This window comes from Chenopodium quinoa, unplaced genomic scaffold, assembly GCF_001683475.1.
Source record: "Chenopodium quinoa cultivar QQ74 unplaced genomic scaffold, ASM168347v1, whole genome shotgun sequence".
Lineage (NCBI taxonomy): Eukaryota > Viridiplantae > Streptophyta > Magnoliopsida > Caryophyllales > Amaranthaceae > Chenopodium > Chenopodium quinoa.
This window is the reverse complement of record NW_018744143.1, coordinates 218,932-244,535: the sequence shown is the minus strand read 5'-3', so window position 1 is coordinate 244,535 and position 25,604 is coordinate 218,932. Positions and strand designations below refer to the sequence as shown.

At 34.5% G+C, this 25,604-nt stretch overlaps 3 protein-coding genes across 3 annotated transcripts; all 3 read left to right on the top strand.

Moving 5' to 3' along the window:
- The first annotated feature begins 676 nt into the window (after positions 1 to 676).
- On the top strand, positions 677 to 1,751 carry LOC110693317 (valencene synthase-like). Its single transcript, XM_021870472.1, has 2 exons — positions 677 to 951; positions 1,403 to 1,751. The coding sequence occupies exons 1-2, from the start codon at positions 850 to 852 to the stop codon at positions 1,718 to 1,720; spliced, it is 420 nt and encodes a 139-aa protein (XP_021726164.1). The 5' UTR covers positions 677 to 849; the 3' UTR covers positions 1,721 to 1,751.
- A 2,256-nt stretch (positions 1,752 to 4,007) lies between these two features.
- Positions 4,008 to 6,287, top strand: LOC110693284 (beta-caryophyllene synthase-like; the record flags this gene model as incomplete). The annotated part of the gene is made up of 4 exons (XM_021870445.1): positions 4,008 to 4,186; positions 4,532 to 4,768; positions 4,851 to 5,373; positions 5,720 to 6,287. Coding segments are annotated over 2 exons (387 nt in total), but the record flags the coding sequence as incomplete, so codon positions are not given.
- Positions 5,203 to 25,356, top strand: LOC110693283 (sesquiterpene synthase-like). Its single transcript, XM_021870444.1, has 9 exons — positions 5,203 to 5,373; positions 5,720 to 5,777; positions 21,767 to 21,849; positions 22,184 to 22,457; positions 22,577 to 22,949; positions 23,067 to 23,285; positions 23,375 to 23,561; positions 24,153 to 24,401; positions 25,060 to 25,356. The coding sequence occupies exons 1-9, from the start codon at positions 5,203 to 5,205 to the stop codon at positions 25,354 to 25,356; spliced, it is 1,911 nt and encodes a 636-aa protein (XP_021726136.1).
- The last annotated feature ends 248 nt before the right edge of the window (positions 25,357 to 25,604 follow it).

Genomic DNA, 25,604 nt, shown 5'->3' with positions numbered 1-25,604 from the left:
TGTGTTCAATTCACCTGATTTTCACTTATCTGAACTTAATTTAACTTATCTAAACTTAACTGAAGCTTATTTGAACTTAACTTAAGGGTATGTTCTACTCACATGATTTTCACTTATTTGAACTTATCTTATCTGAACTTACCTGAAGTTATCTGAACTTATTAGACCTTATTAAAACTTATTTTAGTTGTAATTTGTACTTGGGTAACCCTTATCAGAACTTATTTTTCCTGAACTAAACTTAACTAAACTTATCTGAACTTATTAAACCAGAAATAAGTGAAAATAAGGTGAACAGAACAGACCCTAAATTGATATGTTTTTATTAGTATTGGTTGTATGCATGTGTTGGATTCTAACTATTGAATGTTTAGAAAGAAGTTTAGTTAAATCAGCTACTGGCGGTTGGCTTTAAGAATAAAAAATGAACTATAAGAACATTAAATTTGAACAATAAGTTGTTTAATTTTGTAGTATTAATTATTACACCTTAGTTATTAATTACGTATGATAAAAAAGTCTTAATTAAGAGTATTAACTTTTCACTATTAACTACTTTAGATATTTATTACTCCGTACTAACTAATAAGTTCTAGCTTAGATTATCTCAAGTTTTTAGTTAAAATGCCAAAAATACCCTTTTATCCAAGATATTATGATGTGCATGCACTAGGAACCTTGGTTGGTGGAAGCAACGGACGGAATTGTCCCCTTATAATGGGTACGCTAGAAGCCTAGAATTAAATCCTATATTCACATAGCATGTAATGTGATCTAGTGCTTAATAATAAATTTAGATTATTACTCTTAAACAAACCAAAAAAAAACAAAAAATCTCGTAAGAAAAATATGGAGTGCGAGAAAGAGAGCGCAGAAATAAGTCGTCCTCTTGCTGATTTTCATCCCAACGTTTGGGGCGATCAGTTTCTAACGTATTGTCCTCCAGATGAGGTATGTAGCATTTACACTTTTTATTTATTTATTTTTAAATAAGGTATGTAGCAATTACACGTGTTTTATTTTTTGATAAATTTTGTACATATGAGAGTGAGCTTGGGACAGTTTAAGTGGTTAGAGCTTTCCTCCCGATTTCAGAATGAGATGATTTTGACTTGATTAATTTACTAATATATGAAAAACAAATGTTATTATATTATAAATTGTTGGATTCGTTATAATGTATAATTTCATAATACCAATTTTTCTATAATTTTACTAATATAAAATTAGATAAATTAATGGTCACACCAAGTCGTGTCTCTACGTGTTTGGTCAAAGTGTAACACTTATTAAAACACGAAAGAAGTATTAAAATTGATATTACGTAATTTGAGACAACGGGAGTACTTTGATTTATTTGAAACGTGGTGCGGCTATGGAATAACTTATACTATTGGCATAGGTTATCTTAAGGAAAATGGAGCAAGAGGCTGAACAACTGAAGGAGATAGTGCGCAAAGAAATTTTGGTTGTTGACAAGGATCCAAAGGAAAGACTTGTATTTCTCGATAGCATTCATCGGCTTGGAGTTGCATACCACTTTGAAAATGAAATTGAAGACACTTATCAAGAGTTCCACAAGAAGATGTATGATGATAGTTCCTTCGAGGATGATCTTTATTATGTTTCTCTTCGCTTTCGTCTTCTACGACACAACATGGTTTCAATGTTTCATGTGATAAGTCACCATCTTCATCACCATGATATTGTTCTTGCATAGTTTTATGTCAAATTTTATATTATTAACACGATATTTGTTTGTATTTTTATTTTTATTTAAAAAAAAAAATCATGCGGTAAGATTTTAGACACTCACTTCATCACATTACAATATCGTACCTTTATTTTGTAACTATCGCATATAGAAAACTCATATGCACCGATTATATATATATATATATATATATATATATATATATATATATATATATATATACGGGGAGGATCCGCTGAAAACAGGGCTTACGGTGAAAACTAAAAACAGAAAATCTCAACCATCCATTATTACTAACAAGATCTAACGGTTTAAAAAAAAATAACGTAACTATATATAAAAATAAGGTAACTATATCAATTTTTACAGCATTTACATTAAGGTCGCTATATACAAAAATAGGGTAACTATATCAATTTTTACAACATTTACATTAAGTTCACTATATACAAACATAAGGTAACTATATCGACTGAGTTTTTGACACCATTTACATAAAGGTCACTATATACAAAAATAAAGGTCGCTATATATAAAAATAAGGTAACTACATCAATTTTGACAACATTTACGTAAAGATTAAATAAGGGAAATCATATTACTTAATCAATCAACCACAAAGAGTTCAAGGGAGCAATTATAGCAGCTTCAAAAAAAAAAAAAAAAAAAAAAAAAAAAAAAAAAAAAACCATACGAGTGCAAATAAGAAACTTGTTCTACTTCAATCCAACAAAACCCATTACATAAAAGAAAAGGCAAGGTCTTCAGTACTGTGAGCTTAGATGGAGCTTTCCACCATATGATTTTCATAAGCATTTTTGGAGCAAGTTGGAATGTTGTTGTGCTTGACTATATCTCCCTCCATTTCAATTGCCATTTGCGCAAGATAATGAGCCACTTCGTTGGCTTCTCTGTGAACATAGCTGAACTCGAATTTGCAGGAACCTTTGAGCAATTCTCCAATGTCCCATAAGATAGCAGCAAGCTCGTGTGTCCCTGCTTCCCAATATCTTCCAAGAGCTCAGCCTCTGCCGGGTTTCTAGAAACCCCCAAACCCAGACCACCGACACCACCGAAACCCCAAACCCAAAATCCCCAAACCCAGACCACCACAACCACCGACACCCACCAAAAAAAATCAAATAAACAAGCAACTAAAAAAATTGAGTAGCAATAATCAACGAATCGATTAGCGATAATTAGCAAATCGATTAACAACTACTGTAATAAAATCAAATAAACAAGCAATTTAACCTAGACAATCGAAAAACAAAAAAACGAAAGAGGTGGAAGAACTCGCTTCAATGGAGGATCGAGAAAGCTCAAACTCGCTTCAATGGAGGAGAAAGCTCAAAACTCGCTTCAATGGGATGAATATTCAACGACGAAAATGATTAACTCACATAATTGATTGTTGAAACGCAAAACTCACTTTTCAGGTTTAATTTTGAATCTAAAGACGAAATTGATGAAGATTAATGCAAATTATTGATGAAGATTGAAGCAAATTCCTCTGAAATTTGATGATTTTTTGGGAGAAGGAGAGAGAAACAGTGAGATCGTGAGATTAAAGAAATATAAAAATAGAGCAGAGAGAATGGATGGTCAAGATTACAAATAACGCGAATGTAATCTAATCTGTCAAATGAAAATTCAATGGTCTAGATCATATGTTTTCGGTTTTCAGCCTTAGGATTGTTTTCACATGATCCAATCTCTCTCTCTCTCTCTCTCTCTCTCTCTCTCTCTATATATATATATATATATATATATATATATATATATATATATATTTCATATTAAAGAACCAACTCAATCAAAATCTTAAGCTGATGGTTGAGGCCTAATAATATGTTTTATACTCTATCATTCTTATCAAATGGCCTTTTAAAATTAAACACTCCAAGCATTCCCTACGTGTTAAAAGAAGATAAAGTTAAACGCTTTATAAATTTAAGGGGCTACTTGATTTTCCTATTACCACATAATTTTGCAATAAAATCTCCTTAAACTTGTGAAGTGAAATTACTCTCTTGGTAATGGGTGCAACCTATCTAGTCCTATATATGTACGTAGTATATTATATAATATACAGTATATGACCTTTCTAAGTTCCATGCATTCCCTACATGTTGCAATAATAAAGTACACACGTGAATGGGAAAGTGTATATATTTCATATTTGACATATTTAAGAGTACATGGAGAGGATAAACGAACTCGACGAAGCCCTTACATTTGCAACTACTCAGCTAAAATCATTTGCTACACAGTTAAGCTCTCCCATGGCTGAACAAGTTTCCGTTCATTGAAACAACCTCTTCACAGGCGCACTTTAAGGCTAGAATCAAGATATCAAATCTCAATCTATGAACCAAAGTCTTCTCATGAGGAAAGTTTACTTAGATTTGCAAAGGTAGATTTTAACATACTCCAAATATTGTACAACACCGAGCTTCAGGAAGTTACTAGGAACGTAAATATGTGAGCTAGGTTACTAATGAGTCTATCTAGGTTATTAGTTCATCCAATAATATATATCAACGAAACCAAAGGCATTTGTGTCTGCTGGATGCATGTATGTTAATGTAACTGTACAATGGCATACGAAGTATATTGGGAGAACTTATTATGAGAGTGAGGAATAATGCAGTTGGTTAAAGTTTCTCTTGGTTCTAGCAGAGGATCTGAGATCAATTCTTATCATTCTCCCTTGTGGATCTCTATACACCGGAAAAAAAAAAAGTATTGGAGGAACTTATTATAACCATTTAAGCGTTGATGTATTTCTAATGCTTTTGTTTACGCTCAACATAGGTGGTGGAGAAGGCTAGATCTTACCAAGAAACTACCCTTTTTACGCGACAGAGTTGTGGAGGCCTGCTTTTGGATATTGGGCGCGTACTATGAGCCTCGCTACTCATTAGCTAGGATCTTTAATGCCAAACTTTTCAAGATAGTATCTGTGATTGACGACATCTATGACTCTTATGGAACCGTTGATGAGTTACAACTCTTCACCTAAGCGTTTCTAAGGTTTTCTAACATGAATAGATACACTTGATTTAATTTTCATATGCATGTTTATTTAATTAAATTAATAGCTTGAATATTAATTGATGGAAATTAAAATTAGGGGTGAGAGAAGCTACGTCGACCAACTTCCTAACTACATGAAAGTAGCTTATCAAGCAACGCAAGATACGTTGGACGAAATTGGGAAAGATTTAACCCCGGAGCAACAAATATTTGCTATTCATTCGACCAAAAAACATGTACATATTAATAAAAGTTTTATTATTTATCCGTAATTATTGTTTTTATTTAATTTGTTTAGCTTCTGGTATGAATTATACGTTACATTAACAATAATAAAGATTATTAATACTATTTTTTTCCCTAATTAACAGTTGTCAGAAACTTGCCAAGCCTACTTTGAAGAAGCCAAATGGCGTGAACAAAAATTGGTTCCAACGTACGATGAATACATGAAAAATGGGGTTTTTAGCTCCGGCTATTTGTATGTTGCTGTGTCATCCTTTCTAGGCATGGGGGAGTTTGCAACTAAAGATGCCTTTGAATGGGTGAACCAATATCCCAAGGCTATAAAAGACTCTTGTATAATCGGGCGGCTCATGAATGACATTTCTAGCCATGAGGTATGTATCTAAAGTTGCTTGATATTTCATGTGTGTATCCACTTTATAAGTCTAAGAAGGTGCCACACATTGCAAAACTATATGACAATGAGTGAAGTATTTCCTTAACCTGGTAGAGTGGACACGACTTTCTCTTATTTTCAATGTGGGATACACATCCCACCCCCCCCCCCCCTCCCCTAATCATAATTTTATTATTGCGGGAAAATACTTCCACTCATACAGTCATATGTGGGTTTGTTTATGGTCTCAACAAATTTATTCTACGTTACTGCTGTAAATTAACATATGGTTACTCATTATTCGTATTTCTATTTTTAACTAATGGAATTGAATATTTTTGCAGTTTGAAGTAAAAAGAGGCCATATTGTAACTGCATTAAATAGTCACATGGGTCAGTTTGGTAAGTCCATGGAAGAAACCATAAGGAGCTTCGATCAGAGGTGGAGTGTGCATGGAAGGACTTAAACGAAGTGATATTAAGACCTACTATTGTTCCAAGGCCATTGCTAACTTGTGTCTTTAACTTAACAAGAATATTATACGATGTTTATCCTGATGAAGAAGATGGCTATACTATGACCCAGTTTATCCGAGAACAAGTTGAAATAATTCTAATTGAACCTATCATCATTGAATAAATCATGGTTCGTACGCCAAAGAGGCAAAGACATGACCCTGAACTAGGGTTCCAATAATACCTGATGTGGAGCAACCATGTTATTTTACTTGGATTATTAAATTATTTTAGTTTAAATTTGACTTACACATTTTTACCATTTACTTAAGTCGGTTTTTCGTGTTTCAAGCATATTAAGACTCTTTATTATTAAATTTGTGAGGCAATGCCCTTAGTTATTATTTTTTGTGATATTTTTATCTAATGAGAAAACTTTGAAGTTATGATATAATAAGTAATTGCCTGATATTTAAAAGCATTTTTAAAATTAAAAAATTCAATGTTTAATCGTGATGATTTGACAGTGAGACATGCGTTGATATATGTGATAACATAGTGAGAGTAATCATCTATTTAGCTCATGTATAGTAACTATGTTAAATCAATATTCCACACTTCTTTATTTGATGTTATGCTCGATCAACCCCCGACAGAGAGTTTGGAGCAAGTAAATCCCCTTTATTTGAGCCATATTCATTGTCAAGGCCAATGAAATAATGATGAAACTTTGTTTTTATGCTAGATTTATTAATCTTAAGATAAAGAAAAAATGGAGAGATCCAACAATAAATAAATATATATATATATATATATATATATATATATATATATATATATATATATATATATATATAATTGAATTTTTTCACTTTTGTGATTTTCTATTGGCACCAATAAATTTCAGATAAATTGATTTAGAAATTTTAATTTAGAAGATCACTAATTTATTATGACTCTAGGTTGTTCAATCCTTTTAAAAAAATTTTGAACAGTTGGAATTTTGGCAATGTTCGAAATTACATTTTGTCATTTGTTAGAAAACGATGAACTCCATATTTTAGGTAATGACCAAAGTCCACATAGGCGAATTCCCGTTGAAGTATATCCCACCAAATAATACATGTAAGTGTCCCACATTGATAAAACAAAAGAGAGTTAAACACTTTATAAGACTAAGGGGCTAAACCTTCTATTGCCAAATGATTTTGGGATGGAACTTTTTTTAGACTTGTAAAATGGACTCTCTCTCTTGGTTTGTGGGCCCCACAATTTGGACCTCTAATGGCTTAAGTATATTTGGACCTCTAATGGCTTAAGTATATTGACAGGCCCATGGTTTGGGACCTTTAATGACATTAAGTATTTTGGGCCAAATTAAATTGGATCATGTGATCCTTGAGTTAAAGGGACCTTACATGTGAGGGGGAGTGTTGAAGTATCCCACCAAATAACACATGTAAGTGTCCCACATTGATAAAACAAAATAGAGTTAAACAATTTATAAGACTAATGGGCTAAATCTCCCATTGCCATATGGTTTTGGATGAAACCTCTTTTAGACTTGTGAAATGGACTCTCTCTCTCTTGGTTTACGGGTCCAGACCCGTATTTAACAATTCCTGAACTACAAACAAAGAACAAAATTTACACTTGTGTTCTACAGATCAAACAGGGTCCGCGAGATGAAAAAAATATTGCGACTTCTTCCTTTGATTAATTTGCTCATTAAATTATATTTGAATCCTAAAATGAATTGATCGTTTTTTGCACAACTTATAATACAATTTTCACATTATTATTGATCAGAAAATTTCGAACTCTAAGGTTGAGAATACTATATGAATCCTTAAAAAATTGATAACAACACAATTTATGAACAAATTGTGGTCGAAATGTTGGTTGATTTCTTGAACAAATTAGAGCGAGAATAGTATGATGATGGGTGGTTATTAAGATCAATGACGAAGAACAATGACGAACATATTTTTAAATTTAATTTTTCATTTTTAATTTTAATTTTAATTTCAATCATATTATTATTATATTTTCGAAAATGAATTAAAATATATTTTTAGAAATTATACTACATGTATTTTCGATAATAGTTCATCATTAGAAATTATACTACATGTATTTTCGATAATAGTTCATCATGTATTTAAAAGAATACATGCATTTTTAATCAATACCATAGTTTAAAATAAATCAAAAATAGGCCAATTAATGAACACCACATCAGCAATATATGGTAGTCATTTTAAGGATGACTTCCACAGAATCATCCCTATACTATCAGCAAGTTTATCCAAGAAAAAGTTGCAACTATTCTTGTTGATCCTATTGCGGCATAAATTTTGTGTCATGCACTTCTTATGTTTATGCATTACTTTTGGGTTGAGTAAATCACCATTGGGGTATATGATTTAATTTGAGTTGTATGATGATATAATATATGTACTACCTCCGTTAAATATTATTAGTTGCAACTTTGAAATATTTTATATCTCACAAATAATAGCCCAAAATTACAACTAATATTTAACGAAGGTAGTATGATATTACATTATTGCATGTCCTTGCCAGGAAAATTTTACCTTTGAAGTGATGTAAGTTTCTAAAAATTATGCATAGTCTCATTATCTCAATGAAAAAGAAAAGAGAAAATTCAGAAACTTTAAATTGAAGATTCTTAAATTAGCATGCAAACATGGTAGATGGAGTTTGAAAGAGAAAATGAAAGAAAGTCAAGGTGATTCTTGTGACCTTAGAGGATGGCATAAGAGAAGAAAAATGAGTTATGAGTTATATGGATTTTGGGAGAGAATATGGGTATTATAATTATAAATAAAATGTAGAGAGAAAATATATCTTATTAGTTTTAGCAAGTGAAATAGGAGATAGAAATTGAGTCCTATTGTATAAATGAGCTAAAATATTTGCTTATTTAGTACAAATGAGCCAACATCATAAGACATTGTACATACATGTATGTAAAATTATAATTGCCTTTATACTTCATATATTTTTTATTTTTTTTATTTTGAAGAACTTCACATATATGTCAACGAAGATGAATCAAATAATAAATAAATAGTTCATCCTTTCTTATTTAATTTTTTTAATGTTTAAAGAGCCACAAGAGGTGGATGATGAGAATTGATGATTACAAAATCTCCTGTGATCGAAAGTAAAACTCTAACCACATGAGCTATCCCTCACTCTCATCCCGATCCGTTTTTATTTACTTGATTCCTTTGTCATAGTATTTAAGGAGATAGGGAGAAAGTGTAGTTTATTTTTGTTTCTATTGCTTGTCAATAGCCAAGAAATAAAACAAAAATCAAATCCCTATTCTGGCTTATATCGCCATGGTTTGCAGTAATTGGTGCATGGTGCACATAGTTTGCTTTATCACCCTTTAAGATCATCATAAGCTCTTGTCCCTCCACGCGGTTTGCAAATAAAGTATAGAAAAAGTAGAGGTGATCAACTATGGCCCGACTCATTAGCCCGTAAAAAAAAGCGAATCCGGTCCAAAAAAAGCCCGAAAAGCCCGTCACTTTTTACAGGTGGGACATGAAATTTGATGCTAAGACCTAGCCCGACCCGTCCCGAATTGAATTTAGGTCATCTCTAGGAAAAGTAAACTCATAATATTGTCTTTTGTAAAAATGATCCATATCTATTACCACTTAGTTCGTATGTGTAACGAAACAGCCCACCTTACCCACCATGGCCATGGGTGTGGAACCATCAACATGCATCACATTGCTAAGAAAATCCCACCTTGGCTATCTAGTAATGGATCTTATCTTCCATTGTGGACTTGTACAAGCAAGTAGTAGTCAATTCTAGTATTCCAAGTCATTATCACTTAATTAAATTCTAGTATTTTTAGTCAATATCACTTAATTAAGGTTGAATAATCTATTTAGTCTCCAGTGAGTCTACAATTATAATCATGATCATGACCAACAATTTCTAGTCATTAATTCGAAAGATCAAAAGGTTCTAGTAAATTACTATCAATATATAGTTCGTTTCATATTCTTAAATTCATGATTTTTTTTTTATTTAATTTTTTTTTTTTTATGCATTTCCCTCTTTTTCCTTCCGTCTCTCCTCTCTCAACCTTCACTCTCTCAGCCTCTCTAGCTAATTACCTCACTTGAACCAAAACAAATTGTTTACACCATCAAATTAGAAAATGATCGATAATGCTTGTATATGCAATTCCTATGTAGGTTAGCGCGCGGATGCTCCCTTAAGGAAATTTCAATTGATCAGGTATGCGATTAATACAAATAAGATTAACTAGCTGTGAGATAATCAATTTGGTTACGTAGTATTATTTTTACGTGATTTCAATGATTTACTAGAAACCTACTATAATTTACAAGCCGGTGTTATTATTGGGGTTTGCTACTGACTATCATTTGATTTGATGCAGTTACATACGCATTAAGTCAGAGTATTGTTTAGATCAAGAGAAATATTGATAATGCATGAAAGATTGAAAGGACCTAGATTGCCAGCCAAGGGAATTAAAAGGAGTTTAAGGTGTTGGAATATTTTCCAAGTATGCCAAAAGACATGTATTATATACGTGGGTTGTGGAAGGGTTTATGAGATTATTACATCACAATATACAAACCCTAATTCTTGTCTAAATCCTTGCATGTAACCCCCTTTAGCAAAAGCGAGCGAGAGATTTCAATCATACCCCTTTCATTATATATAGTGGGCGTACAAAAGGATATAAGAGGGATGGAGCACATATCAAAGGCATATCTAACTCAAAGACACTTCATACTTAGCTTCCTCCGTTTTTTTATTACTTGCAACACTTAGACTTTTACACTATTCACACATCTCATTGTGATTAGCTTTGATGATTTATAAGTTAAGAAAAATATAGCCATTGGGGTCGATCTTATTAGATTCCTCTTGATTTATACTTTCTTAATATCCAATTATATATTATAGTTTTTACACATTGGTGATTAATTATTAAATGTTAATATAATGAAAATATATATAAAGACTAATTCAAAATTATTTTACATGACAACATGTGTTTTTTATATATTGGCCTGGTAAAAAGTATTGTCAAAGTAAGCATATATATGAACAAAGCAAAAATCAAACTGTTGCGATTATTATGAAATGGAGAGATTATTAAAGAAAGAGAAATACACTTCAAGAAAATGTAGCAAATAATGACGCAATAGCTACGACACTTTTACAAAGGGTCACTTTTTATTTTCGAGTGCAGCTCTTATAACTATATATATATAAATAATAATGACACTTTGCAAAGATAAAATATGTCTTATCGCTTAATAAAAGCGTCAATATATTTAATAAAAAAAAGACCTTCCTTCTAATCCTAAACAATATGCTATAAACACTGCGATGAGACCTGAACAACAACGAAGGAAATTATTTACTAGGGGATCAGAGTCATGTTTCCTTAAATTACTAATTCATTCACTTCTCGGCTGGTTCTGAATTGCTGGGAATAGTCTAAACTTCGATCCTTATTTCTTTGACTAATAAATTTTCATCCAAGCCTATTTTGTTAAAGGATCATCTCAACCAAAAGTTTAAACTGATGGTTAAGGCTCAGCAATATATTTTACACTCTATCATGTCCTCTCACATGACAACTCGTTAGGCTTGAAGTGTAGATGCAATATGGACCCTTCGCATACCCTGCGCGAAATATTCCACTTTGAAAGGAAGGGTTGATGAGATTCGAACCCGTGACCTTTATATCTCGTTGGCTCTAATACCATGTTGAATAAATGACCATCTATCTCAACCAAAAATTTAAGCTGATGGTTGAGAGTTAGAACTATGTGTTTTATATATTTCAAACTCTCACATAAAAGCCTCGTCTTGATCGAATATCACCAACCAAGGTCAAAATTTCCGACGTTAATAGCATGTAGCTAGACTTTCTTTTATCAAGAGATTCTGTAAGCTAAGAAGGTAAGTTCTTTGAGTGAAAGATATCTCATTTCCCGCTTCGTATTTAATAGGTTATTTTAGTTTTTACTCGATGAAGGGGAGGAGCCGGAGGACAGGAAAAGCTACATGACCAAACCCTTCGACCCTTCTTTCTAAATGGGGGCGCTCGGGGCACTTTTTCTTTTCATTTCGTCGTCGTTGTCCATTCCCGCTAAGCCGAAGTGTTTGGCATGTGTCACGCACATATTCATGACAAAGCCCGCTGAATTGAAATTCAAGAGGGTGGTGTTAGTTGTGAAGGTGGTGATGATGGGAGGTTTTGTGAGCGGAGGTTGAGGAGGAAAAGGAAGGTTGGAGTTTACGAATTATTCATAAAGACCAAATTTAAAGGGGGAAATCTCTGTTCCTCATGGGGTATGTGTGAAGATTTGAGAGTTCCACTCATTACACATAGGCGGTCCTCACAAATAAAAAACATCACATTATTTTTCAAAATGCCATTACGAGGAACAAAAGTGTTCCTCATAATGAGGAACTGGGGCTAAAGTAAGGATATTGCTTCTTCAAACACGGCTTCACAACAATGATAGAGTATAGAGAGGTGGGACGTGGGAGGTGAGAATTGAGGAATGGGGGTTCAAAGAAATCGGAGAGATTAGGGTTTTGAGGTAGTGGAGGATATATTGGTTTGGAGGGAGTTGGAGGAAGAAATGAGGTAGTGATCGTACTGTAAATCATCATAATGACATGTTTATTAAGAAATTGAAGATTGAATGGTGTAGACGAAAAGAAAGAGGTATTTAAATGGAGAGAGAAAGTGAAGGTTAGGCTCCGTTTGGTAGGGCGTAAAACATTTTCACTGAAAAGTGTTTTCATTTTACATTGTTTGGTTTTGGTGTAATACATTAAAATGTAAAACTTGGGGTGGAAAATCATTTTTCACCCTATTGAAAACATTTTCCCCCCAATTTAGAAGGAAAACATTTTCCATCACAAGTGGAGGAAAAACATTTTCCCTCACAATTGAATTTCAGTTCAACCAAACAATGGAAAATGCTTAAAATGGAAAATCATTTTCCATTTGTTGATAAGTATTAGGTGACTCGTACTTCGTAGCTTTGTCCGCCCGATCGGGCGGACATTGCCCGGTCTGACCGGGCGGTGGGGGTTGGATACGTTGAAGCATTCGTATGGAGTTTTCTTCTCGCGCCCGATCGGGCAGACCTTGCCCGGTCTGACCGGGCGGAGAAGGAAAATGCGGAGACGCGGATTTTACGATTTAAAGTTATCTTTTATGTTATCTTTTTGCCCAAGTATCTTTTATTTTAGGGATTAATATAAAACCTCCCTAATATTAGTATAAGGGTTAAAAGAGAGAGAGTGAGAGCCGTTCTTGAGAAATACAAGAATCATCTTTGTAATCTTTGCAGTTTATAGTGAAATCATTCGATCTCGGTGCCCGTGGACGTAGCTATCACATCGATAGTGAACCACGTAAATTCTTGGTGTTGTTCTTATTGTTTGCATTGAATTTCTTTATTGTTTTCTTGTTTGTTTTCGACCTTTGCTTCCGCTGTCGCACAACAATTGGTATCAGAGCTCAGGTTCAATCCTTGGAGAGTTTCTTGAAGATAACAATGGCAGGAGATTCAACAATAAGAATTGAGAAGTTTACCGGGAAAAATAGTTTCGGGCTATGGCAAATTAAGATGAAGGCTCTGTTAAAACAACAGCAGATATGGCGTCCGTTGGCTCCAAAGAGTACTACTTCGGAGTCAGAAGATGGACCGACTGACCCGCAGTTAGAAGTTATGGAAGAGAAGGCACACTCTACCATATTACTTAGTCTTGATGATCAAATCATCACGGAGGTGGCTGATCAGGAAACGGCGGCTGGATTGTGGCTGAAGCTGGAGTCATTGTATATGACTAAGTCGTTGACCAACAAATTATTACTGAAACAGCGGTTGTTTAGCCTCCGGATGCAGTCAGGTACTTCCTTACGGGAACATCTAGAAAAACTTAACTCTATTTTGCTTGATTTACGTAATTTAGATGTTAAAATTGATGATGAGGATGCTGCGTTGATTTTACTTGTATCTCTACCGTCTAGCTTTGAGAATTTTGTAGAGTCTTTTGTTGTTGGTAAGGATTCTATAACCTTAGAAGAAGTGAAGGCAGCACTTCATACTAGGGAACTCAGAATGAAAGCTACGAGTGATAATGGGGATAATGGTAGTGGGTTGTTTGTTAAGTCCGGAAAGTCTAAAAAGAATAAGGGGTTTAACAAGGGGAACAATGCTGGGTCGGGTGCTGGAAACGGCAAGGATGGATCTAGTAAAACTACTACTAAAACATGTTATTACTGTAAAGAACCGGGTCACTTTAGGAATAATTGTCCGGTGAGGAAAAACAAGTCCCAGGCTGCTGTAGTTGAAGAGAAACCGAATGAGAGCTATAATTCAGAGGAAGATTTAGCATTAGTCAGTTCTGCTAGGTCTGATGATTTATCTGATAACTGGGTTCTAGATTCGGGGTGTTCGTTCCATATGTGTCCACGTCGAGATTGGTTTGATACATATGAACCTCGCAATGGGGGTATGGTTATAGTCGGTAACAATGCTCCATGTAAGGTCACAGGTATTGGTTCCATGAGGTTGAGGACTGTTGATGGGCGGAGGTTAACTTTGACTAATGTACGGCATGTTCCTGCTTTAGGAAAGAATCTGATTTCATTGGGTACCCTGGATGACTTGGGGTACAATGGTGTGTTTTCAGATGGGGAGTTGTGTATTTTCAGAGGTTCTGAGTTGGTACTTAAGGGTATCAAAAGGAACACCCTCTATGTTTTTGAGGGTGTTACACTGCCTAGTTCTGCGGTTTGCGCATCTGTATCTCACCAGGAGATGACTAAGATTTGGCACATGAGGCTTGGTCATATGGGGGAGAAGGGGATGCAGCTATTGTCCAAGAGGGGTCTTCTATCCGGGGTCAAGGTTGCCAACCTTGAATTTTGTGAGCATTGTGTGTTTGGTAAGAAACACAGGTCAAAGTTCAGCAAGGGTGCTCACATTACTGATGCAGTGCTCGATTACATCCATTCAGATTGCTGGGGTCCATCTAGAGTTGAAGGTATGGGAGGTTACCACTATTTTGTGTCATTTGTTGATGACAAGTCCCGATACACATGGCTTAGGTTGCTTAAGTCAAAGGATGAGGCCTTCAAAGTTTTCAAGCAATGGAAAGCTTTGGTGGAAAATCGACAAGGAAGGAAGATCAAGAAGCTACGAACGGACAATGGGCTAGAGTTTTGCAAAGACGAGTTTAATCAGTTCTGTGCAGATGAGGGTATAGGTCGGCATCATACTGTCAGGAAGACACCACAGCAGAACGGTGTAGCAGAACGGGTTAATCAGACACTGCTAGAGAGAGTTCGATGCATGCTCTCTAATGCAGGGCTTGGGAGGAGGTACTGGAGTGAAGCTGTGTTAACAGCTTGTTATGTCATTAATAGGGGTCCTCATTCTGGAATTGATTCCAAAATTCCGTTTGAGATCTGGAGTGGTAAGTTGCCTAATTTTTCGAATTTGAAGATTTTTGGTTGTGTTGCTTATTATCATGTTATTGAGGGTAAGCTGGATCCACGAGCCAAGAAGGGGTGTTTTGTTGGGTACGGGGATGGTGTGAAGGGGTTTAGAATTTTTTCACCTTCGGAGGGTCGGGTCATTCTTAGTAGGGATGTTACTTTCGATGAAAACACCATGTATTCAATTAAAAATGCAGAGATTTCAGATTTGAGAAGGGAAGGAGACAATTTATTACAGACAGATGGGGTACTTGAGGTACATCAGTCTACCATTGCTGATTTACCTCGGGTACAATATATTGATGATGATGCTGATGTTCCAGTGCCGGGTACTCCTGAACCTGAGATTACTCCTACTCATTCTAACTCTGGGGATGAGGTGGAGCAATCTAATCAGGGGTCATCTAGTCAACCTGACACCATTCTTGAGATGCCTAAACGAGTTATCAAGAAGCCTGTTAGATTGATTGAAGAGATGGAGGGAAGAAATTGCTGTGTTGATGCGATGACAGGTTATGCATTGAGTGTAGCTGATGATGTAGAGTCATTTGAACCTGCCACATATAAACAAGCAATTAGTTGTAGTGAGTCTGCGCAATGGCTTGCCGCAATGGGTGAAGAGATGCAGTCTCTTTACAAGAACAGAGTGTGGGAACTGGTAAAGGTACCGGAAGGGAGGAAGCTTGTGGGTTGTAAATGGATTTACAAGAAGAAAGAAGGGTTGTCGGAAACTGAGCAAATACGTTTTAAGGCTAGGCTAGTTGCTAAGGGGTTCAGTCAGGTAGAAGGGGTTGATTTTGTTGAGATATTCTCACCTGTGGTTCGACATACTTCAATCCGTGTGTTATTGTCAATTGTAGCACATTTTGATCTTGAGCTGGAGCAGTTGGATGTTAAAACGGCTTTCCTTCATGGCGATTTGGAGGAGGAGATTCTGATGAAGCAGCCCGAAGGATTCGAAGTTCCTGGAAAGGAACACTATGCCTGCAGATTGCTAAAGTCATTGTATGGACTTAAGCAATCCCCCCGACAGTGGTACAAAAGGTTTGATTCTTTTATGGTTTCACAAGGTTTTGACAGGAATTCATATGATTGCTGTGTGTATCATAGTAAGCTGGATAATGGTTCCATGATTTATCTTTTGTTATATGTTGATGACATGTTGGTTGCCACAAAGAATAAATCTGATATTGCTAGATTAAAGGAGATGCTTAACTCGGAGTTTGACATGAAAGACTTGGGTGCAGCTAGGAAGATTTTGGGTATGGAGATCTACAGGGATCGGGCTAGAGGTAAGCTTTTCTTGACTCAGAAAAGCTACATTGAAAAGATTTTGTCTCGTTTTGGGATGGAAAAATCGAAGCCTATAAGTACGCCAACTACTGTTAGTTGTAAGTTGTCTTTGTCTATGTCACCTCAATCAGAGGAGGAGTTGTCTTATATGTCTAGAGTTCCATATGCAAACGCGGTTGGTTGTTTGATGTATGCTATGGTCTGTACTAGGCCGGATATTGCGCATGCTGTTAGTGTTGTAAGCAGGTTTATGGCTCGACCTGGGAGGGAACACTGGCAAGGGGTGAAAAGGATTTTTCGCTACCTGAGAGGGACAACTGATATTGGTCTTGTGTACGGGAATGGTAGGGAATGCTTGGTCACTGGGTACAGTGATTCTGATTATGCAGCTGATGTGGATACCAGGAGGTCTGTGACTGGTTATGTGTTCACTTTGGGTGGTTCTGTGGTTAGTTGGAAGTCTACATTGCAGTCATCAGTTACGTTGTCAACTACTGAAGCTGAGTATATGGCTTTAACTTCTGCAGCTAAGGAGTCTATTTGGCTCAAAGGCCTAGTAGGTGAACTGGGTATTGCACAGGATTTTGCTACAGTGTATTGTGATAGTCTAAGTGCGATTTGCTTAGCTAAAGATCAAGTACACCATGATCGGACGAAGCACATTGATGTCAGGTATCATTTCTTGCGTACTGACAAGAGGATTAAGGTGAAGAAGATTGGGACTGCTGACAACCCGGCTGATTTCTTCACTAAGCCTGTTCCGTTTAGCAAGTTTAAACATTGCTTAGACTTGCTAAATATTGATTACTACGTGATGTAGTAGGCCCTGAGGGGCGAAGTTGGGGAGCTCCTGGTGTAGGTGTGTTGGCCTTAAGGTGGAGCTTGCCCGGGGCTTGTGATGCAGGTGGAGCATTATGAGTTGTTATACTTGGAGACGAGTATGTGATGGGTCTTGGTTGAAGACTTATCGGGATGTATGGCTTATGCATGAGTCTTGCATCGGGTTTGGCTTGAGATGTTTTTCCACTATGTCTTGATGGGGTCGTTTGCTGACTACGAGTTCTCGTCAAGGTGGAGATTGTTGATAAGTATTAGGTGACTCGTACTTCGTAGCTTTGTCCGCCCGATCGGGCGGACATTGCCCGGTCTGACCGGGCGGTGGGGGTTGGATACGTTGAAGCATTCGTATGGAGTTTTCTTCTCGCGCCCGATCGGGCAGACCTTGCCCGGTCTGACCGGGCGGAGAAGGAAAAATGCGGAGACGCGGATTTTACGATTTAAAGTTATCTTTTATGTTATCTTTTTGCCCAAGTATCTTTTATTTTAGGGATTAATATAAAACCTCCCTAATATTAGTATAAGGGTTAAAAGAGAGAGAGTGAGAGCCGTTCTTGAGAAATACAAGAATCATCTTTGTAATCTTTGCAGTTTATAGTGAAATCATTCGATCTCGGTGCCCGTGGACGTAGCTATCACATCGATAGTGAACCACGTAAATTCTTGGTGTTGTTCTTATTGTTTGCATTGAATTTCTTTATTGTTTTCTTGTTTGTTTTCGACCTTTGCTTCCGCTGTCGCACAACACCATTCAACTAAACAATGGAAAACTTTTTTGAAAATGAGTTTTCCATTGTAAAATGATTTTCATGGAAAATCATTTTATATTGAAAATATTTTACACCCTACCAAATAGACCATTAGTTAATGGTTGAAATGGTGAGACTTGAGAAGAAAGAAGAAAGTTAGACTGTTAGACTGACAGAGAGTTAACCATGTTTATCGGTCATTAGATTTAAAAAAATTTTAACCATTAAATCAGCTTAATGCCATGTTTGAGATATTTTATAAATTCAAGGCTATTATTGATATTTTAAAAATTGGTTAATAACATTGAAAAAAGTCAAAAGTAAAGGGTCGTCTATGAGAAATTTCCAAAAGAACATATTTAACCTGAATTACACCTTCGTACTGCTTATTGTATATTGCTTCAACTTCTTGAATTGGAGGGGGAAGATTTAATTCACTATGTATGTACGTTATAGAAAATACAGGTTGCAAGAAACGACAACCTTATTACTAGCTAGGCAATGTAAAACTATTTGAGGTGAAAATAGTTTTCCTTTGAAGTTTGGAACATGTCCACTTCAACTTATTGTTATTGCAAGTGAGAATAAATCAAATAATAATAGGTATAATAAAATTAAATCAAACCATGCATAATTTTAAATACAGTATTAGTTTAATTACTTATTACTCCCACTATGTCTAAAGGTTTAGCCTGTTTGTATGGTGATTGTCTTACAATAACAATTATGGAGACAAATTGAAGACTAATTAAATATTCTTAATTAATTGCATGTTATTCAAAAAATTAAAGTATGCTAACTATACTACTCCGTAGCATTTTTTTTTTTTGCTTGAATTGAATGCCTTAATCTTATAAGTGGGGTCGGCTACATAAACCAATATGAGGACTTTTCAGGAGGTCACCCATCTTAGTACTACTCTCAATCATCTGGCCTACCGTAACCCTCCTCCTTTATCCAGATTTGGGACTGGCAGCGGAAAACCCACTGACAGGTTACTCCGTCGTAGCATTTAAAATTTAAAAAATACATATCCAGACAAAACTGTTCATAATTACTGTTTTTACTTATGGGTTTTTTAAAGTCACAGTTCAAATTTAGTCATCTAATGCATAAAATCATACTTGAAGGATTCAGATTAGGTCAAACGTTACATATTAATTAAAATATCTTGTTTCAATGGAAAATTTTAAGCTCTTCAATTATTTTTGATAAAAACAATACATGTACTCTCTTAATATATCATTACTTGCTCCATTTTTCTTTTGCGGTCGTATTGTAAAACTTGTTCCATTTTTTTTTATTTTTGAAAACTTTTAACAATATTTTACTATTTTCCCCCTCACTGATAGAGTTATATATGAAAAAGCTTTATTGATGAGTATACAAGAGTATATATATTATACAATATTAGAGCATTAAACATCACTAAACTATGACTAGGTACATTATCTAATAATAAGGGATATCTTAAACTATCAATCTAAATAAGTAAATCAAGGGATACACAAACTACAAACAGTAACTAATAATGATATAATCATCTTCCACACCTACTAGTGGTCCCCTCATATCATACTTTTTTACTATATTATATCTCTCATCTCCACGTATACGCATGGCTATCCACTTTTACTTTTTCGGTTTTTTTTCATTTTTCAACTGACCCCACTACCATCATAAAATAATATTGTTTACTACTCCGTGTTTCTCTTAAAACTTCGTGTCTTGAAAAATGAACCGAGAAATAAAATATAGAGGGAATATACTATCTCCGTTTTTGCAACTTGGGAATTTTTTATACAAAGTATTTCACAAATAATATACCGAAGTTGTAAATAATATGAAACAGAGATAGTATAATTAAAGAGCATTCTGAAATTGTGCAAAAAGTCACATTCATCCAGCGGAAGTGGTTAGCAAGTAATATTGAGAATGCATGTAAATACGTAAGACGAATTTATATACGACAGTTTTAATTAGATACTTAGAGTTGATTAGACATTTAGAGTTGATTAATCTTCTAAGACTTGAGCTATATATTCTTTTATGTTGTGCTGCGTGCTTCTCCTTATTAACTTTTTACAAAAATAATTACTTGGTGAACCATCAAGCAAATCATTTGAAATTTCTACACTTGACTTGGTAAACCAGTTATGTCATGGACATCAGTGTATGAAGGATTTATGCCTCCATCTCTTACACAAAAATTCTTCGGCATCTCACACTCCCACCAAGGCCAAGAGCAAGCGTGGTCTTCAAGAACATGTGATTCTCTCCCGCAGGTGTAAAAATTGACTTGATTAACTGATCGTATCTGACCCAAAAATACCTGATTCAAATTTTGACTCATAACTTATTTAGCTAGACTTATTTTTAAATAACCCGACTCAGGTACCAGATTTGACACCTCTATTCTCCCCCCTGATCAGTTTGGACAAGTGACCTAATGAATAAATTAGTTCCTACTATTTATAGATCACAGTACATTGTCTTCGATCTAGCTTTAATTATATTAAGAGTCCTTGACTCCTTGTGTTACTTTAGAAAAAATCAATGTATTAGGCCGCTAAAGTGGTGGGTTGTGTCTTATTTTTCTTTGTTGTAAGAAAGAAGAAAAAAAAAAGACTAGGCATATTTTAAAATGTCGGATGGGTGGAACCAAAAAAAGCACACTGTTAATTTTTTATGATAATATATGTTTAATACTCCATAGGATTTTACATGATGATACATGTTTACTATGTTAGTAAAAACTTAAAGTTAACATATAAATAGTTTTTTTTAAAAAAAAAAAATTAAGATATATTAATTATTGTGGAATGGGATGAGTATATTTTAAATTTTAAGATGGGTGAAACCAAAATATAGTGATCGAGATTGCAAGTAAATTTATGAGCCCGAAAAGGTAAATGATACAAACAAAAAAAGTACTACATTATTGTTGTTGTTGTTGTTATTTATTTATTTATTTATTTTATTGCAAATTACTAATTTGCATAGAAATTATAATTAATTTGTTTAATTATTATGATTGATTATTGCCTTCTACGTTATTTCAAAAATTCAATTATTATTATTGATTTAACAACTTTAGTATGACTTGGGATTTAACTTTAAAACAAAGAGACGGATAGAAATAAATAAAAAAAATTACCATCGCATAGAATCAAGCCCACATACTATGACCAACTTATAAAATGAAATATCTTACAAGTCCCACCACCATTTATTTTAAAAAATGCCAACTTTCGAAGAAGAAACAAAACAAAATATGGCAACTTACAAAGTTGCAGGAGTCATCAACTAAAAACAAAACGTGCGGCGATAGTAGCTAGACTTATTGTTCCCTTATATATATGTACTTGTTTAGACTTTAATTTCATAACAACAAAAAAACTAAGTCCATTTATTCAAAAGACATTAAAATAATCTCTTGCAAATTTCAATTCTCAAAAGAAATTGAGTGAATATGACTTGTATGAATGATACAGTTACAGAAATCGTTCGTCCGCTTGCTAATTATCCTCCCAACATCTGGGGTGATCACTTCCTCAATTATGCTCCCCCGGACGAGGTTTTTTTTATTGTTATTACTGCTACTACTACTATTATAATTATTACCCGTTTTATTCTATTCTATTCGTTTAATTAATTTGTGAGATTGGCCTTTTCTTTTATCTCATATACATATAATAAATTTTAAATTTTTTGAATTTGGCATTGAACCTCGTAAATTAATATTAATATTGCACATTTTAGTTTGTCACATACATGCATTTATAATAAAGTTAACTTGTTGCATATACTGATATACTTAAGAAGCAGTGGATATATATATTAAGACTATCAAAGTCTTATGAAAATAAATTATTTGTTTTTATACTAACAAATGTTAACAATTGGTTTAGGCTACCCAAGGCCGAATGGAGCAAGAGGCGGAAGAGCTCAAAGAGCTAGTGCGCAAAGAAATTTTGAACGTTCATAAGGACCCAATGGAAAGACTTGTATTCTTAGATGACATACATCGCATTGGAGTTGTATACCACTTTGAAAATGAAATTGAAGACACTTTTCGAAATTTCTATAAGAAGATGTATGATGATAGTTCCTATGAGGATGATCTTTACTATGTTTCTCTACGCTTTCGTCTCTTACGACAACATGGCTTCAATGTTTCATGTGGTATGTAACTATTATTGCATCTTCTTAAATCGTTATATTGTTTTTGTATGCATAGTTAGTTTCATGTTAAATGAAAAATATTCGAAGTTTATTGATATAATATTTGTATGTATAAGCAGATGTGTTTGAAAACTTCAAATGTGAGAACGGAAGCTTCAAGGAAAGGTTAACAAACGATGTGCATGGCCTATTGAGCTTGTATGAAGCGTCATATCTAGGAGTGCATGGAGAGAATACACTCGACGAAGCTCGTGTATTTGCTACTACTCATCTAACCTCATTTTCTACACAATCAAACTCTCCCATGGCCGAACAAATAGCCCATGCCTTGAAACTACCCCTCCATAGACGTAGTATAAGGCTAGAATCGTGGTACCAAATCTCGTTGTATGAGTCAAAGCCTTTCCATAATGAAGCTTTGTTGAAATTTGCGAAGTTAGATTTCAACTTGCTTCAAATACTGCATAACAAGGAGCTAAGAGATCATACTAGGTAAAAATGTGAAGTAACTTATTGATACAAGTAATTTATCTAGCTAGCGTTACTTGGTAATCACAAAATATTTAATGCTATGAAAATTCTATACTATACTAAATTTCTTTTACTCAGGTGGTGGAGAAGTCTAGATATGGTCACAAAATACCCTTTTGTTCGTGATAGAGTGGTAGAGGCCTACTTCTGGATTCTGGGTGTGTACTATGAACCTAAGTACTCGTATGCGAGGATGCTGCTAAACAAATTTTTCAACATTATATCTGTAATAGATGACATCTATGACGCTTATGGAACCATTGAAGAGTTAAAACCCTTCACCGAAACGGTTCAAAGGTTCGTTAACATGCATGAATTGAATGTGCCATATGTGTATATAAAGTACTCCTTAATCTTTTTTAACCTATTTATTACTGAAATTATAGGTGGGACAAAAGTTGCATCAGTCAACTTCCGGACTACATGAGAGCAATTTCTCAAGTTATGTTTGAAACGTTTGAAGAAATTGAGCAAGACTTAGCTTTGGAGCAACGATCATATGTTGTTTATCATCTCCAACAGTGGCGGACCCAGGAGTTTCCGACTGATGAGTCACAATCGATAACCAAATATGTAAAAAAAAAATTTGACAACATGACAAGCTTAGCTCTCTAATAATTGACAAGATTAAAATCTTTACAAGCATTAGGGTGTATTGACAATTTGACAGACATAATTGACTATATCATTAGGGTGGGTCGACTATATCATAAGCAATCGTCTGAATCGCCAATCAAATCAGCACATATGCAAAACCCCATATAAATCTACCAAAGCCAATGGTGTATTGACAATTTGACAGACATAATTGACATCAATAAACACCCTAAATAAACACTGACTACAATTCACATGGTCAAAAAGGTTCAAATTTCACCAAAATCCCAACAACATTAACAAAAGGTTCAAAGTTTACCAAACAAACAACAACAAAATCAACAAAAGAAAATAATTTTTTTTTTTGTTTTTTTTTTAAAAAACTTAGAAATTTTGTTTGGGCCTGGTGAGTCATTTGACTCACCATGCACAAGGCCAGGTCCGCCAATGATCTCCAAAAAGAAGTACATACACATTTAAACATAATCTATATATAATTTTTTTGTTTTGCTTGAGAGATTATATAAGAACTAACGTAAATTATCAATGTCATATTTTATTTACTAGATGAAAGCTATATGTCAAGCTTACTTTCAAGAATCTATTTGGCATCATCAAAATGTTGTTCCAACTTACGATGAATACATGAAAAATGGCATCATCACCTCTGGCTATTTGTACATTACTGCTGCCTCTTATCAAGGCATGGGGGAGTTGGCATCTAAGCATGCCTTTGAATGGGTCGACGAAAATACAAAGGCTCTAAAAGCTTCGTGCATACTTGCCAGGCTCTTGAATGACATTAGTAGCCACAAGGTATGTACTCCCACAAATAAACTAAGATGACAAGTTTACAACTACGTGACAAGGCAAGGCAGACACCCCGTTATTTGAAATTACTTGTTACATATATTTAACTCCTAAACATTTATACTTCAATGAAAAATTGTTCATAATCTGAATTGGACATACATGTGGTTAGTTATAAGTTTGAAATTATGAAAATTTGTACTAGTTGCTTATTACAATTATATTTGCAACTGTGACAACTTTTTACGAATATTTTATAGAAGGAAAAAAAAATACTTTGTACATATTTGGTTAGTCATAAGTTTAAATTGACAAATTGTATATTTAATTCACAATGTTACTCTTATCGTACCAATTTAAAATAAAATTAAATGAGATAAAAATTGATGGTTAGATTTGTTGTTAGTGATTGTATAATTAGTGGTAGACAAATCAGTAATAGTGGACCGGGTTAATTGACCTCATTTAAATTTAAAAATACTGAAAATTTTCCACCTTATAAGATTTGTAGTTTTATTTACAATTTGTTTAAAAATTTTACTATTTGACACCATTATTCATTTTTTTTTTTTTTTTCACAAAAACCGCCACATATCGTTGTGGTTATACATGATTGCCCTTGCTCAATCCAATCTTACGATTTCATTTTAATGGATATTTGTAGTTTGAGAAGACCAGAGGTCATGTTTCGTCTGCAATAGATTGCTATATGGTTCAATTCGGATTCTCCATCGAAGAAGCTAAGAAGGAGCTCCAAATACGCATTGAGGAGGCATGGAAGGACATGAATGAAGAAATAATTGGGTCAAGAATTGTTCCAACTCCTATACTATTCGCAGTTATCAACGTTACAAGAACATTATGTGACATCTATCATTGTGATGAAGATGGCTATACCGTCGGCCAATTTATGCAAGAAAAAGTTGCCACTATTCTTGTTGATCCTATTATTATGGCATAAATTTTGAATCATACGTACCTTGCATTTTGATTTCTCGTATTTATGCATTATTACTTTTGTGTTGAATAATTTACATTTGGTTAAAGCATACGATTTTATTTGTAGTAATACAATATATGTATAATATTACTATTGTTGATAAGTATTAGGTGACTCGTACTTCGTAGCTTTGTCCGCCCGATCGGGCGGACATTGCCCGGTCTGACCGGGCGGTGGGGGTTGGATACGTTGAAGCATTCGTATGGAGT